This window comes from Diuraphis noxia, unplaced genomic scaffold (assembly GCF_037042655.1).
Source record: "Diuraphis noxia isolate RWA-SAM2 unplaced genomic scaffold, SU_Dnox_SAM2 contig0003, whole genome shotgun sequence".
NCBI classification, from domain to species: Eukaryota; Metazoa; Arthropoda; class Insecta; order Hemiptera; family Aphididae; genus Diuraphis; species Diuraphis noxia.
The window spans coordinates 44604525-44622390 of record NW_028301713.1 but is presented as its reverse complement, the minus strand read 5'-3'; the positions used below and the strand labels follow the sequence as shown (position 1 = coordinate 44622390).

General features: G+C 26.6%; 1 protein-coding gene across 10 annotated transcripts in view; it reads left to right on the top strand.

Moving 5' to 3' along the window:
* Positions 1-2240: 2240 nt before the first annotated feature.
* LOC107166342 (tudor domain-containing protein 7 tapas) overlaps positions 2241-17866 on the top strand; it is a 34648-nt gene continuing 19022 nt past the window's right edge. For 2 of the 10 annotated variants that reach the window (XM_089224441.1, XM_089224438.1), the window contains exons 1-8: positions 2241-2887; positions 6421-6519; positions 7326-7531; positions 10810-10923; positions 10987-11082; positions 13413-13454; positions 13525-13596; positions 17738-17800. In XM_089224441.1, the coding sequence (XP_089080567.1) occupies positions 6435-6519; positions 7326-7531; positions 10810-10923; positions 10987-11082; positions 13413-13454; positions 13525-13596; positions 17738-17800 (678 nt within the window). In that variant the 5' untranslated portion in view covers positions 2241-2887; positions 6421-6434. Of the gene's footprint in view, positions 2888-3029; positions 3380-6420; positions 6520-7325; positions 7532-10809; positions 10924-10986; positions 11083-13412; positions 13455-13524; positions 13597-17737; positions 17801-17866 lie in introns of those variants that run through there. The other 8 variants (XM_015514953.2, XM_015514954.2, XM_089224444.1 and 5 more) reach the window with 8 other exon arrangements.

Sequence of the window (17866 nt, the reverse complement as noted above, 5' to 3'; positions counted from 1 at the left end):
AGTGAATAAAAAATCATAAGAATAAATAGGCACAATTTTTTTTTATTAGCATTTGAAGTTCAAATAATGACAAAAATTCGTCAAAACCATGAATATTTTTTTTTTTTGTTTGTCATTACGTTTTGGGGCAGTAAAAATGCTTTGACTTTTAACTTCAGTACCTTTTTAAATCAGAAAGTGAATCTAGTTGATACTTTGGGGAATCAAAAAAAAAATTCTTAATATTTTTCTAAATAATCGGGATAAACTAACTAAAAATTAACGGAAAAACGGGAAATTTTACGTACAATCAGTTTTCGACAAAATCGATTTTGATTTTTTATGTAACTTTAAAACGAATGGCCATTGATATATGAAATTTTCACCAAATGTTGATATAAGTACCTATGTTCTATCCACCATGGAATTTTTAAAAAAATCTGACTTAAGTTGAACTATGAATAGGTATATGCAATTTTCAATCATTAATAGTTTTTTTTAAAATTAAAATCGATAAAAATATTTTTTTTAGGTAGAAAATCTTGAAAATTTAATACAAGGCTCTTAACATATTATTACGATTGCAGTTGAAAAATAAAAGAAATTCATAGCTACAATTTTATTTTATAAGCATTCAAAATTTGAATTTTGACAACATACGTAAAAATCACAAAAATCCACAAATTATTTTAAGCGAGAAATTAATAAAAAATTGTCTTTTTTAAACTAAGATTTAAAAATTTAATATAAGATTCCTTACAAGTTTTTCAATCTGTATCACAAAAAAAATGTCCACTGGAAATGCAAATTAAATTTTTATAAGCATTTGAATTTCAAATATTGACAAAAATTCGTCAAAACCATGAATATTTGCGAATTATTTTGAAGTTCAAAATATTGTTTGCATTTTTATCTAAAGTTATAAAATTCAACACTAAGTTTTCCATAAGTTTTGCTTCAAATAGCTATAGAGAAAATTTGAATCTTCATTATAGGAAAATTGTTTTGAGCGTTTGAGTTTTAAATTTTTATGAAATTTCGTAATGATAACGATTTATCCTCAAACCAGGTATATATATATCTATGATAATATAAGGTATTATGAATTATGATAACTACATGATAACTACACTCATAGATTAACCATCGGCCTTATGAAAAATAAAATATTTGTTTGAAAATAGAATATATGACAATATTTAAATATAATATATCCTAGACTGACAAATCATCTCCGTTCAGAATCGTTTTTCGTATACAATGATACCTATCGCTATCATTGCATTCAAATTTAATCCCATCCATTACACTCATTACAGTAACCTGTACAGCAGAGCGACATCCACGACTTATCCGCTTTTTTTAAAAAGTTTATATTTATATCGCATATAATTATCATTAGCTGTATACTGCATGTCTGTATTTGTTTTTAAGAAATAATTTATGTCGGGACTCAGAACGAGGGTAATTACTAATTACGTACGATTATTATACAATTTATACCTAATTTTATGTTTTTATAGTAAGTATATGCACTGAACTCTAATATTCAGATAGTATATTATTAATATCTTGAAAAATCTAAATATGAAACTTGAGTAAATATTTGTTGTTTTTTTTGTACAATTTTCTGATACTTTAAGTGTAGGCAACTCCTTAATATAATATAATATATAAAACTATAGTAACGGCGCCCACGTCTCGATAACCCGGGACCATGATAATATAAATAACATCTCTTTCGAATATTCGTAATATTTTTTATGGTCGTCTTTCAGTTAGATATACTGATTACTGAGTATAATCTTAAGTTGAAATAATTTTAAACAACATCGATAATCATGATTTTTTTTAATAATATAAATATATAATTTTAATAATATAATACCAATTAATCAAGGTGGATTTAATTTATTAATCCACCTTGCAATTAATAATTAATTCTATCAGAGACTGAAGGACTGAACTATTATCGTATTTGATCGTATTATGTATATATATATATTATATATGTTTTAAGCTGATAATATGGGTAGACACATCAACACATGACGTATATTGCGCAGATCCATACCAAAATAAATTTTTACGACTTCACCTAAGGGTTTATATCATGATCTAACGAATGCAACAGTATTCAATTAATAATCTATAGATAATATTCGTCTGTGAACGGAAACAGAATCATAGATAAGTATATAATATGATTATGATACATGAAACCAAATACTATAGATTAGGTTAGGTTAGGTTAGTAGTATTGTTATAGTATTTGATGAAACGTAACTCGTTTACACTTTCATTTTGATGACTGTCTAAGTATGAGAGTATGAGATGCCCTGCCTACACGAATGCAATACGTCCATGTTTCTATAATAACATTAATAACTGCATTACACATTTACACCATAATATTTTAAGATACCTATGCATCACAATATTCAGTTTATACACTTTAAGAGAAACTTAATTGTAGGTTTGTAGAGTATGAAATATTATTTTACTTTTTGGTAACACGTTCGTGCAAGAGTGAATAGTGACGAACGCGGTCCTAATTATTTGTGAATTCAGAATAATTGTGATATCAGTTTTCATTATTCGCTATTCGATGCACTTGTGCAGTGGGCGCTACGACTTATACTTACGAGTTAAGCTTAGGACATACAGTATTTGGAATGCCGTGTTGCAGGCAGTAGTGCGGTAGTGCAGTTCCTGGATTCAGTACGTGCCCATATTTATATTACTGTCTTATAGTGATAACAATAATAATAATGTACAACAAATTGTAATATTTTATATTGTCATTATAATATCGGGAAACGTAATTCCACAGCAAGTTTCCCTGCATTCCCGCTGACAAGTGACAACTGTTTTATCCGTTGAGTGATTCAATTATAGCAGTAATCCAGTAAGACCACCTACTACTACTACTACTACTACTACTAACAAAAATAGCATGATAAATTGAATTTATCTTGAAAAATATTAAAAATAATAACACATGTTCTGTGTCTGTAATGTCTGTATACTAATACATTATACTATTATAGCAAAAAATTCTAAAAATCGTTCGACCTGCGTAGTTATTAATTTCTTTTTAATCTTTTTTTTCTCCCTCGATTTTCCTTTGACAGTCTTCGTTTTGCTCTCCGCCAGCCCTACATCTTGCAATTCGCTGAAATTCAATTAAAAATAGTTGAATCCAATTTAACTTTGTCATTGTGATCGTGTGTGATTGTGTGGTAGACACTACAGAGTGACGAAGTGTTGCATTTACCTACTTTGCAACCACTGACACTAAACTTATTGAACTACAGTGTATTATTGTGATTGTGTGAGACTTCGTAAATAGTTTTGAGGACGATGAACGATAAATACTAAAGTCGTTTTTCATCCGTTGGTAAGGTATTTTCTTGTTTATCTACATCGATTTTTATTGTATATATTTTGTTCTAATGTTTCTAATGTAATTCATCAATCATTATTGTCGCTCACTGTTGTAATACCTTTACCCGTTTAAATCATATCCATTATAAAAGCTTTTAAGAACCTAGGTTGGACACTCATCATACCCATATACAGACATTTATTCCTATGTTAAAAGTTGTACTAATATGTTTGCGATTGAAAACGCATGCCTATATTGTTTTATAATTTTGAAAAATGAATGTTATTTAACTCTTGCTTTTTACGTTTATAATTTTGTAATCATTCATTATAATCATGATTTTTTATTGTTCTGTTTTTTTATGCGGTAGAAATGTAGTAATAAAAATAAACTAATAAATAATAATGATACTAGTTGTAATGACATACTATCATAAAGGTCTTATCTTTGGTTCTATCTAACTTTATGTTGTACATACTAATTTTTATTGGTTATTATAATATTCTTATAATGACTATATGGATGTGATTTATTTAAACAAATCGCCTACCTATATAGTATATACTAATTGGTAATCAGAATAAAAATCCTTGCAAAAAATCATCCCTCGAAGAATGACCTCAGAAAAAAATCTCCGCCCCCAGGCAAAAAAATTCCTAGACTACAATAGGTCATAGGCGCACATAGGGGGGTGCTTGGGGGTGCTTAGCACTCCCAGGTTTAAAATTAGCACCGCATAAACTATTTAAAATATTTATTACATAGTCATATCTTTTGAAATATTATTATATAAATCTGTTTATGTATATCAGGATATTTTGAAAATATCAACAGTTAGTTTATCAGCAGAAATGATGGTTTTAATGAATAGTCTACCAGCCAGCTTTATATATTTATATATGAAGGCATGAAAAATCAATGTTATAAAAGTTTGTTTCCAAATGTCTGTAAGCTATTGGGAATAACAATTCCAATTTCTTCGTCAACGTGTGAACGCTCCTTCTCAGCTATGCGTAGATTGAAAAACTGGTTACGCACCAATATGGGCCAAGAAAGATAGAAAGATTTACCAAGCTATCTACGCTTAGCATTGAGAGTGATCTTACCAATAAAATAGAGGGGGAAATTATATTGCAAACATTTGCTATATCAAACAGAAAATTAAATCTTGTCTAACATTAATAATTAATGATTACATGTTATTATGACTTGTAATATAATTACAAAATATTTATTTTTATTTTTAATAAAATTTATAATTATTGCAATGCAATTATTATAGTATTAGGGTGGTGTAGTGGGGGGCTTCGCTCCCCACGGGTCTGTGTACTATAAATTATTTCAGCACCCCCTAAATTTACACCCTATGTGCGCCTATGCAATAGGTATTACTCATAACCACATAAAAATTATTTTAATATTGAATTATAAATAGGTATATTATACATTATAATTATCTTTCAAAAATTAATATATTATATAATATTATATATAATTTAAAATAAATTCTTAATATATTATATTTAAATAAATATTTTGAATGATAGAGTCAATAAGATATAAAATATAGGTGGATAATAATAATTAATAATACATGTACACTCACAGTAGATTAACTGTTAAAAAAATAATATAAAAAATATTTTGATAGTAATAATAAACACAGTTAGTTATTGAATTGAAGCTTATATTTATATTTATGTTAAACATTTGAAGTTCTTAAATCTTATACATTATCGTCAAAATATTGTAGAAAATGTAATTTATTATTTCAGAGTACCTGCTGGCTGCTACATATATTATTTTTTTGATTGAAAAGTATAATATTATAAAATATATTTATTTGTAAAACATATTTATATAAATCATATTCATGTAAGTAATAATGTAATTTGGGGATTTTTTCCTAGGGTCAGGGAATTTTTGGTACTTGTTTGTTATCGCCCCGCCAGTACACCGTATAAAATTTATCGCCCCGCCACTCTTGTTTGTTATCGCCCCTCCATAAATAAAAAAAAATATTTCAATGTATAATATTATGTTATTTTATTTTAATAGTGTTAAATATATAAATGTATAGTATAAAATTTAAATTCAAAAATGTATAAAATATAAAATATGTAGAAAAATGTAGAAAATATATTATGAATATATAGTTATAATGGAGGCCAGAATTCGGAAATATCTTTGAGGATAGTTTCAAATGCGTATTGTTTTCCGAGACGTGTTCTCCACATAAACTCTGCCAAATATGATTCTAGAAAATTTCTGTTAGTCCCACGACGATTTTTATTGCCCCATTTAGCAAAACCCCACAACCTCTCAATATGTTGGGTGTGAGCCCCTGTGTCCGGATCGACAAAATTATACGTGTGGTTTACAGTATTATGTTTGAATCCCACTTGTTGCAAATTATTGTAACGAACTAATCGAAAATTATCATAAAAATGATAAAATTTAGTTTTCTCATTTTCTAAAATATATCACAAACGATTAGCAATAGCGATAAATTGTATGCGATGTACTGGAGGGGCGATAACAAACAAGAGTGGCGGGGCAATAAATTTTATACGGTGTACTGGCGGGGCGATAACAAACAAGTACCGAATTTTTTTCTGGGATTCTTAATAATCACACAATTCATAGCCTATATCACTTAAGTTTTATGACAGTAATAAATTTCAAGATAAGGAAAAATCTCATGAAAAATTTTAAACAACTAATGTCAAATATGATGAAGCTCTCCATATCACAAGATCAAAATCAAATTTTGTGGAAACAAATGTACTACCCTACATTGAAAAAAAAAAATAATAGATGGTTTATTAATGTGTTATACATACATTACTTATGAACAATATGTACCTATACAAACAAATTTTAACTTGTGATTTAATTATAATAATAGAATGTAATATACTATCTTGAAATAACTTTAAATCTTGGTTGTTATGACTCAGTAATTGTGTACTATTTCGCCCCTTTAATCAGTTTATTTTGATCCATAGCCTCATTTTATAATTTATATACTATAATATATATTTTTTTCTCAGAACAAATCAGAAAAATGGATGACTTGGATTCAATCATAATCAACCTAAAAGCTTGTCTAATATCTACCAAAGGTGGAATACAATTAAGTCAAATAGAAAGTAAGTTGTTGAAATGTTTTTCCTTCTTAGATTTAAATTTTTGTAGAATTGATTTTTATGGTTATAAGGTCAGAATGTGGGGCGAGTGACAGATTCTCACATTACAATTAGATAATAATTTAGAATATAAGTACCCAAGGATAAATTTACAACATAGCAATTTTATATCAATCAGAATCAATTTTATGTTGTGTGTGGGTCAGATGGAGATAACAAATAGTATGCTGACATCCTCTTAAATAAAATTATCAATCTTAAGTAAATTCACTCTAATAGTTTTATTCCAACCCTACACTCTTGCTGAGGCAGTACAAGTTAATTCGAGTACAAGTTCATCTATGTTTCACTCGTCAGTTATGCCTAGCCTCACCTCTGGGCTCACTCTGTGTTGGTTTTTGGGTCGTAAGTCAAAAGACATATGATTGTATTTAGGGGTAGTGAGAGAATTGCTAACAAGGTGGGGATACAGCCAAATATTTTTGGTTTATGTGTTAAATTCATCACCCTAAAAGATCCTTCAAATTTTAATACTGGTATCAAGTAAGTATTAAGTTAAATTATTACCTGTCTATATTTTTCAGCAAATTGTATTATCAATTATCAATATCAAACTCTAATTATGACACATAACCATTAAAACAATAAAAAAAATTCATCTATCTTTGATTGTTTCATGTAACATAAGATACATTGATTTTTTTAGGTGTAATTAAGAACATAATTAATATTAATGCATTTAATTAATTTTTCTTTGGTTAACTAAAATTTAAAAAAGACTAAAATGACCTTTTCAATTTTCTGTGCAGATGAATATTTTAAAGTAACTGGTGAAAGAATTCCATTCAGGCAGTTGGGATTTTCATCATTAGAAACCTTATTACAATCTTCTGGAAAGTTTACAATTAAAAATTATGGTGGGAATGCTGTTGTACAAGCTGTAGTTACTAGTAAAACACAACATTTGACTGAGCTTATCAAAAAACAGAAATCAAAACCCCCCAAAAAAAAACCAGTAAGTACTTATTTAAATAAATAAATTTGTATTATCAACTTATTATTTATACTAAAGATCTAATGAATTGTATTTAGTTATACATACTACCTTCATCAAGTAAAAATAGTTATATATAATATTATGTAATATTTCACACATTTTTTTTTATTTATAAAGTTTTACAGTTAAAAGTTGAATGGTAAAAGGGTACTCAGTGGCGGCACCAGAATTTTAATACCAGGTGGGCCAGGCTGGGGCCCAAATTTTTTAGGGGGGGCCAAATTGTTGACTTGATATATACAGGGTGATTTTTTTATCGAAGAACACTCATACTCATACACTCATACTTTTTTAAATAATGAGTGTTCTTCGATAAAAAAATCACCCTGTATATATAAACAATAGTGATGACAGGCAATTGTGCAGAAGGGGGAGGGGGAGGGTCAACTTCCAATTTTTCAATTTTTTTTACACTTCATCGTGTTAACTTACTAAAACAATGATTTGTAAACATGTATTAATAGTATTTATTTCCTAACAAAATATATATTCATGTAAAAGTATATTCATCAAAAGTATATAAAAATAGAATGCTTTTCCTTGTATTTTCTTTATCATAGTTGGTTAATAATCTAATCCCGTTGTTCATGGAATTTTCAACAAAATTATTTATAACATTGATTAATATTTAATAATAACTAGTAAGTATAACTTATTATTTTCGTATTCAGCCGCTGGAAAATATACGTTAGTTATGAGGCTTGAAAGCCTAGTGCATAGTTTTCAACCCATTCAAAATGTTTTCACGTTGTTTATTATGACTTTATATTTTCATATTTTGATTTATTCATGAGATATTTTTTAGTATTCTAGTATAATTAAATTTAATTTTTAAGGTGGGCCCGAGACTTCTTAAGGTGGGCCGGGGCCCACCCCTGGCGCCGCCACTGAGGGTACTAAATAAAAGAAATTGTTAAAAATAATTTTAAATATATGGAGGGATCTAAGTTATTACATAATATCTAGGAAAAATGTGTTGATCTTAAGAGATTCTTGCTTTTTGACTCTTCAGATAAGTAGGTATACACAATTTAACTGTGTATTTTTTATAACAATTAAACAATAGTAAGTATATGATTAAGTTAAGGTTTTTCATTTCATGAAGAATATTCTTGATTTTTTTCATTCATATGCTATCTATCCACATCAACTAAATAAAGTAAATTAATTTAAACTTTTTTTTATCATACACCTATTTTTTTTTCTCCAAACAATCAAATTGTCTTTTAAACAAAATATCCCATTTCTAATACAAGTAAAACCAACTAGAAATAATTCTTCCAATCAATTGAAAACAACATTTGTCTAAAAATTCCCTCAGATAGTGTCACAATCTATTTATTGCCACTCAATAATCTCAAACTCTTTATAATAACAAAAGTCTCCCTTAACATCTATAAGCATCTGTATGTGTGCAACAGAAGAACCTGAAACACTTTTTGGGCCGATTGGCATTTGCGATTAAAGTCTGAAGATCTATGACATAGATTCTATGTTAACACCACCTATTTCAACTACTAGCTGAATAACGTTATGTTAGATACCCTTATTACCCTTGACAATGTGTAACATCGGGAGTGACAAAACATATTGCAACAATATTGCTTGTTCTTTTTAAGATCTTTGTTTATATTACACAGAAAGCTACCTACTTTATACTATTTATAAATGATATACCTTTATGTTTAATGGATATATTTTAGATTCTGAGCGTACGTATAATAGATGCATTGATTTTACATTGATAAGTTATTTTTGTGTCTGGAGACATTTTTTCTAGTTTTAAAAATGATTTGATTATCAACATTAATGAAGATTTCTGGTAACAAATTGGATCTAATCTACTTTGAAAGAGCAAGATTGAAAATTCTCAAAATATTTTCAACAAAATTTAGGAAAAAATAAAAAAAGTTTATGTTTGTAATTTCACACGGATAAAGTGAAACTTTTTTAAATTGGTTACAAAATAAAACCTTCACAACACACATGTTCCTATTGTTTGTTTTGTGTATAAAAAATAATAATAATAAATATATTAGAAAAAATATAAATAAGCTGGTTTCCCCGATCATAATCGATTTTGAAACTGTTGTCAGTGTGCGTAATAGTCTTTCCTTTTTTCGTTTACCATTCATAAAAACATTACACTTAAAAAATAGGAACATTTTTTTAAATTTTAATACTATTATTAATATAATTGGTTAATCTTTGATTTATTTTAGTTATTCTTTTCTTTAAATGCCAATAAAATAAGGAATTATTAGTTTAAATACCTTAAAAAATTAGTAGGTATAAGGTTTCTTATAGGTAGTTGATATTGTAATTAAATAATCACTTATAATTTTATTATGATAGGTATGCAAATGCATGTTTTTTGGAAAAAAAAAATCAACCTACCAATGATTACAAATAGCAATTATATTACAATATTAACTATTTAAGACACATATATTTCTATCTATTCAGAATCTTTTTTGTATACATTGAATTCCATTTAACTATACTCTGTTCCAAATGAGATCGGACCTCGGCGGCGACCAGTTTTCGTTCGCGGACGGTCAGGCTCCTCCCCCACCATAGATCATGTGTCAGGCCGAGCCGCAGAAATAAGCCACGCCCATGCGCACAACTCGGCCACCGAGGTCCGATCTCATTTTAAACAGAGTATATGTTGTCTATACTCTTCTCAAGATAAAACAGACTTTAGCGGGGACCATTTTTTGTTGGTGGTAATCAGATGTAATGTCTGATACTTATCTTATCAAGTTAGCATGCATGGCCAGTGCTTAAGAACAAAAGCCACATCTATCAGCAGTAGTCAGCAGCCAAGTTATGTTTTTATCTTGTATAGAGTATATATCCTAGCAATGATCAAATCTATTAAAATCAACCTTTTCTTACCACCGACTGAATTGTTTTCACATTATTTTGGCAGCCTCTATACAACATCCTTTATTGTATTAAAAACTCATGAAAAAAATGTACACCATACGTGGTGTATTATCCCCTCTAGGTATGATTTTTCTTAACATGGCTAAACAAAAATAGATAAATATGTTCAATGTCAATTATTATTCTATCAAAAACTAAACTATAAAATATTATTTTTAAATTTCATCAACACAATTAACCAATGCACATGTTGTTTTATTTATATATCTTAAATTACATACTAAGATTTTTGGAAATTTTTACTTAACCATAAAAAATAAATCATAAATATATACATTTTTTAGTTTACAGGTTTTAAAAATGGTCCAAGAAAATTTGTTTCTTCAAATACCTATAATGGTTCTAACAGACCTAATAATTATTCTAGACCAGTAAATAATGGTTTGAGTTATAGACCTGTAAGTTTGATATTAATTTAATAAAATCAAACATATTTAAAATGCTTTTTTTTTCATTTTTAGCCAAGAAACAATTATCAAAGTACTTCTGTTCCTAACAACACCAACGGTCATAATAAAACACAGTCATCATATAGTAATAACAAACATAGATTCAATGTATGTATACATTTAATATATTATTTAATAGTAATAAAAGTAACAAGCATAATCACAATTAAGGAGATTGGATGGGAGACTTAGCCCTCAAAACTTGTTCTAGCACCCTTAAATAAATAATTTAATTGTTTCCTAATAAAATATTATAAACCTTTTAAAATTTAACTGTAGGTAATTCTTATTTATTTTTTGAATACAAATTTAATAATTTAATTTTTATCTTAAGTTTATAATTATTAATTTATATTGCATATGATAAATATCATTAGCTGGTATGCCTATATTGGTCTTTAAGGAAACAATTTATGTCAGTACATTGGTACTATTATTACTAGGGCTCGGATTTCAATGCATTTGCATCTTTTTTTGGGATATCTTACGCGATGCTTTCCAAGCTACCAATATGTTTCAAGTGCTTTGCAATCCAACCACAATAATTTTTTTGGGCATTTTTTGACGGTTTTAATGCATTTTTTAATTTTTTAGTACATTTTTGACCTATTTGTCGTATTATGACTAAAAAAATTGACCTCATTGAAATATAAGTACTAAATAGTAATATAGTTCTACGTAATAAAAATTATTTTCATTTTGAACTATTTGAACTAATTTAACATCAGGTTTTCCGGTTTTTACAACCTTTATGTCACACCATCCAATTAGCCGTTATTATTGCACACATATAAACTTTTATCGGATTATTTTCTTATCGAGCGATAATATTATATCGGTGGTGCGCGTGACCGATTGTCGGACACTTTCAGTCGTGTTGCGTATTACATCGAAGGTACGATGTAATTATATTGCATTGTAATATAATTTATAATTTATAATTTTTATTAGAATTTTATTTGTTCCTCATTTTTTAATAATAATTAAATATGAATTTATTTAATAAATAATGCATTTTTTGAAACGTCATTTTTGATAGTTTTAGAGTTTTTAGGTCATAAATGCATTTTTTTGAAAGGGCATTTTTTTTGATATTTTTAGGGCATTTAAATCCGAGCCCTAATTATTACACATAAATTTATAGTATATTAACTGTACTAAAATATACTAACAGTGAATATATTTAGGAGATTGGCGGGGAGGAGGTATTGCCACCTTTAGTTACTTTCAATCTAATATCAGACAAAGCTACAGCCTCTCCCCCTCCAACATTTTAGCCCTTAGTTGTGTCACTGTGTAGTAAGACCTCCATTTTAAAGTATGTTAGTCTTTCTTACATATAAAACATTTTAAATAAAAAAAACCCTTCAAACTTTAATGTATGAACATCATACATTATTATCTAAAATATTTTTTTAACAGGCAATCTATATCTAACTTTATTTTTAAAGTGAAATAATATGTTTTACTGTCATAAATATTATTGTGCAATAAATATTAAATATAAATTTATTATCACCAAACATTTACAGTATATTGTAATTGTAGATAAGTAGATACTATAGTTAAATGTGTGTAGATGTATAAACTTAAATTTCTTTCTAATAATAAACTATTAGCATTATTATAACTATATATACAGGTGTCTCAGAAAGATCTGACAAAATAAAAAAATATAGTAATTAAACGTATGACAAAAATTGTTAATGTTATATGATAAGTAAATAATTTAAGAAATATACTCATATTATTAGCAAATTCTCAAAAAACGTATTTTTTAAAAATTCATTATGTTCCAAATTAATTTAACCAAAAAAAATGTTGAATTAAATAAAAATAAACTACTTGACTTAGATAAATCTTTTACCATTAAAATTGTTCCTATAATCAGATATTTTTAGATATTTTCAGTATTAAAAAATAAAAAAATTATACTAAATTGTGTATGAGTTTTACAGAAAAAATATTTTAAATATTGAATACAACAAAAGTTATTCCAACTGTCAGATCATTGTGATACCCTATATATAAAATATAAATATTTACAAATTTATAAAATACCTACATAATAATGGGTTTTTTTTTTTTGTAATATAGATCTGGTTTTAATAATTTATTTTTCAATTAAATAGAAAAAATTAAAATTAAAGTATTAATTATAGACGCTTAGATTTCACATAGAGTATGTAATATTTTAATTGGATACTCCATTACAATGTGTTATTTTAGGATTTTATTATTATTAGATTTTATAATATTATTGTAAATGCATTGGCTCAATCAATACTATTGAGTAATGTATATTAAATTTACATTTTTTAGGTGTCTATTTATTTTATTTTAATTATTACATATTATTTTATGCAAATGTTTTTCCCAAAATTAAATATTAGATACTATTTTTTTATCTATAAAGTGATACATTTCATTTTTTTTAGAACTTAGAGCCAAAAACATTTGATCAGAATAATTACAAAAAGGTAAATGAAATCAATTACTTTTCTTAGTAATTAAATATTTACATTTATAATGTTATTTATCTATTTTTAGCCTCAGTTTCCTTTAAATAACTATAGTAATAATACTAAGAACTATAATGAAAACTATTTGCCAGACACAAAAGTAAGACATATTAATCATAATGATAATATCTAATCTGGGAAAATATATCACCCAACTAATAAAAAAGATACATATAATGTATTTATTTTTTTTTTTGGGGCTAAATTAATATTAATTTTTACCATAGATAACAACTAAAAACAAAAACAAAAATTAAATATTACTTTTTATTTTTTATTGATCCTAAGCTCATCAACTATGGACATTAGTTGTTGGTTTGTAGGGGGTTAGTTGGTTCGGAATAAGTATTGTATGTGTGGCAAGAATTTTTGTTGTTAAAAATCCTGGGTATGTACATAAGTACACAACTGAGTTTAGACACCAGGCCACATTAAAGTTATTATTCCTTATTATTTTGAACATTTGATTCTATCATGTTATTAGCATCTAAATAATTGATGATATCATGTTAGTATTCTGACATCACAAGCAAAAATGCTGCAAGTTACAAAATACATAAAAACAAAATTTATAATATAAGAAATAATAAAATCATGGGCTTTCTCACAGGGGGGGATAGGTCCCCCCCAAGGCTCTTTATTTTCTTACATATTAGTGATATATATTTTGTCTATTTTTGGTAACCCTTACGACTTATATAACAATTTCTTTCATCCCCCTCCATTGAAAAATCCTGAGAACGCCTCTGAACCAAAAAACTATAACACCGTAAGTCATACTATCTAATCTATACAAAAACACGTTTTTCTCAAAATCTTTCTATGGTGATTTACAGCGTTTTTGCTTCGACAGAAGTATTTATAAGTTATACAAATAAAAGTTATTTGTTGTTGTTGTTGATATTTACATTATCACTACATCTAGTCTAAAGCCAGTGGTACAAGTGTTCAGCTAAAACTTACATACTTATAATTTACACCTATATATAATTTGAAATATAATAATATAAGTCAGTGAAAATAGTTACAGTTTATCTAATTGAAATTTTGCAGAATACCTCTTTTTAGGAATTAAGTTTTGTTGGTAATTTTATGATTTTCTTGATAGTATTTTTAAGACTGGTAAAACTTCAGAGAAACTTTAAAGAAATAAAAAAAACTGATTTTAGTTATCTTTATATACTTTTGGGTCTGTCAGCACGTTTTGAAGTAGAAATAATGCTTTAACTTTTTGACTTCAGCAGCCTCTTTTTGAAAAGGAAAAATTCATCTAGTTGGTACTTTGAGTGGTCAAAAGTAAAAAACGAGTAGTTTTCAAAAGCGTAAGGAAAAACTTTAAAAAAAGTAACGAAAAAACAAAAATGTGTAAAACATGATCTCGACAAAACCTATATTTTTATTTTACTATAACCCAAAAATTATTGTCAATACTTGAAATTTTCACCAAATGTTTATATTAGCGTTATCTATTTACGATTAAATTTTCAAAATATTTTGACTTTTTTAAAGCTATTTATAGACAGTTGAAATTTTTGATTTTTCTAAGTTTTTTTTGTTTTGAAATGTCTATAAAAAAAAATTTGGCTATTCAAAAAATTGTTTAAATTTATTACAAGGTTTACTATAAGTTTTATTTATCATAGTAAAAAAAAAACAAAAATTGTTAGTCACAATTTTTGTTTATTAGTATTTAGAGTTCAAATGTCTAGGAAATATGTCAAAATCTCGAAAATTTTCATGGAATTATGATGTGATTTATATCTAAGGTTAAAAAACCCAACACAATGTTCTCAATAACTTATTCTTCTAAGAACTGTAAAAAAAAAACATGTCTGAAATCATACTTAAAAATTAATTACTTGTATCAAAAAAAAAATATATTTTATAATTTAAATATATATATAATACATCCTAGACATCTCCGTTCTGAATCATTTTTCGTATACAATGATACCTGTCATTGCATTCAAATTTAACACATCTAATTTAGTGATCTATTACATTTTTCGGAATTATGTTATTCACACATTTTTGCAATAAGATTTTAAATGAAATTATGCCATCTTTTAAAACTTTTCTACAAGCCTTTTTTTTACTCTTTTTATTTGTGTATTGTGTGTGAAATGATTTCTTTGTTTATATAAATGCACTTTAGTACTATAATTATATTGTAATGTTTTGCAGACTTAGTTTAATTAGTTGATTGGTTGTTATTGTAAGTAATGTCAATACTTTATAACAATGGTGTTTACAAGAATTTGTCTTTAAGAGGATGTGATGCCTGCATGTGTTGTCTCTGTCTTACAAGTGCAAAACGTAGCAATTTTTACACTCAGCAGAACACATGTAGATCTGTTAGTTTAAAATTTAAAGTTAATTGACCTCTAATAAAATTTATATGTAAGATTATTATTAAGACAATTCATTGACTTTTATAATATTTTAATTTAAAGTGAGTTATGAGCATTTTAAGGTGTAAAAACTATTCATTATTTTAAAATATTCATAATTCGCTTTAAAATTAAAATATTATAAAAAGCCTATGAGGTTGTCTCGATAATAATCTTACCTTTAAATTGTATTAGAGGTCAATTTGCTCTAAATATTAAACTAACAGACCTACATGTACTCTGCTGAATGTAAAAATTGCTGTGTTCTGCACTTGTAAGATGGAGACAATACATCCTCTTAATCTAGAATAATAAATATTGTGTGTAAGCTAGGTGTTTATTATTTGCGATTGTTGTTATTGTTATATAATTATTGAGAGAGTATTATTATTATTTGATTTGATTTTGTGTAATGTACTTTTTTTTTAGAGTGTGAGAGTAGTGTAAGCTAATTCATAGTATATATGAAGGATATGTTACTTGTGCTAGGCGATTTTTGAGATACCTATATTCTATAAATTCTCATATTATGTTATGCCATAATTTCTTTATTATTTGTCAATAAATTTTATATTGTATGAAAAACAGAAGTTTGTATTGCCACAGGACATGAATTGAACAATATGAAAAACCTTGAAGCACTTTAAAATGTGGTCTTTATATTGTATAGTTAAAAATTTTAAAAATCAAATTTTGAATTACTGTAGATATTTTTAAAGAAAAATAGAGTGTGAAGTGTGCTTGGTGAATCACCTTTATAATATGTCCAGTTGCAAGTTAAAGACATATTATCAAAATAAATGTAACTATTTATATTTTATCTTATTTGATAAATATATTGTATGGATGATTCAGTGACTACAGTGGCGCAACCAGGGGTGGGGTTTGGGGGTTGTGACCCCTCCCGAAATGTGTTTAAAAGTCAAATATTTCAAAGTGTCTTCACTTCATTAAGTGAAGACTTTTTTTTTTGCTAATTTATTTTTTTATATGTATAACCCCTCCCGAAAATAGATCCTAGTTGCGCCACTGAGTGACTATGATGACTTATTACCTTATTGCCTATTATAGATATGTATAGGCAAAACTACATATCAAAGCCAACAGTCCTTAAAAATGTACAGATAATATCTAAGGATAAATTGGTACAATTTTCCATTCTTCCATTTGTGTAAGTGGTATTGTGTTATTCTTGGAGTTCAATTATTACAAAATGAACAAAAAAAAACCAAATTTTTTTTTGAATAGCGGATATTTTTGATATATCTTGGCCTAACTCTGAAAATATCTAGTTGATACCTCTTTCTATTGTACAAATTTTATTAAAAAATGAAAATAGTATTCTATTTCAGATTAATAAGTGTTCTCTTATCTAAATAATTAACCTTTTCATATCATTTTATTAAACACTTTGGGTTAATTTGTATCTTTTTCTTCCCTAATCAAATGTTATATTTGTTTAGTTCAAATGGCAAATACAAGTTTTGAGAACCATTTAATCAAATTTTACAAGTATCAATATTTTTTAATGTTATTTAAAAATCATTTCTCATTTATTTATCCCCCTTCCTATAATTGATTTAAGGCTAGAAATATATTGGTTAGATAATAAATCTATAGATTTTCAAGGATTTTAATAATAATAATTGATAATTTTCATTTATATTTGTACAATTTAACAATGGTGTATGATATCTTTTCAATTGTATCTGTTATCATATTTTTAAAATTTCTAATAACTTTAATTCTAAATAGGTATTTCAATTATATATATTACAAATTCAATAAATTAAATATTTAATACAATCAGTTTTTGTTAGTGTATACAAAGCTATATTTTTATTTTTATAGACAATGAATAATCTACCCAATGATAATAGAAAAAATGAGGTTAAATCAGTTCCAATTTCAAATGTAAGTAAACATGAAATATATTAAAGCACTAAGTGAACATTTTTGTGAATAACATTGTTAACATTT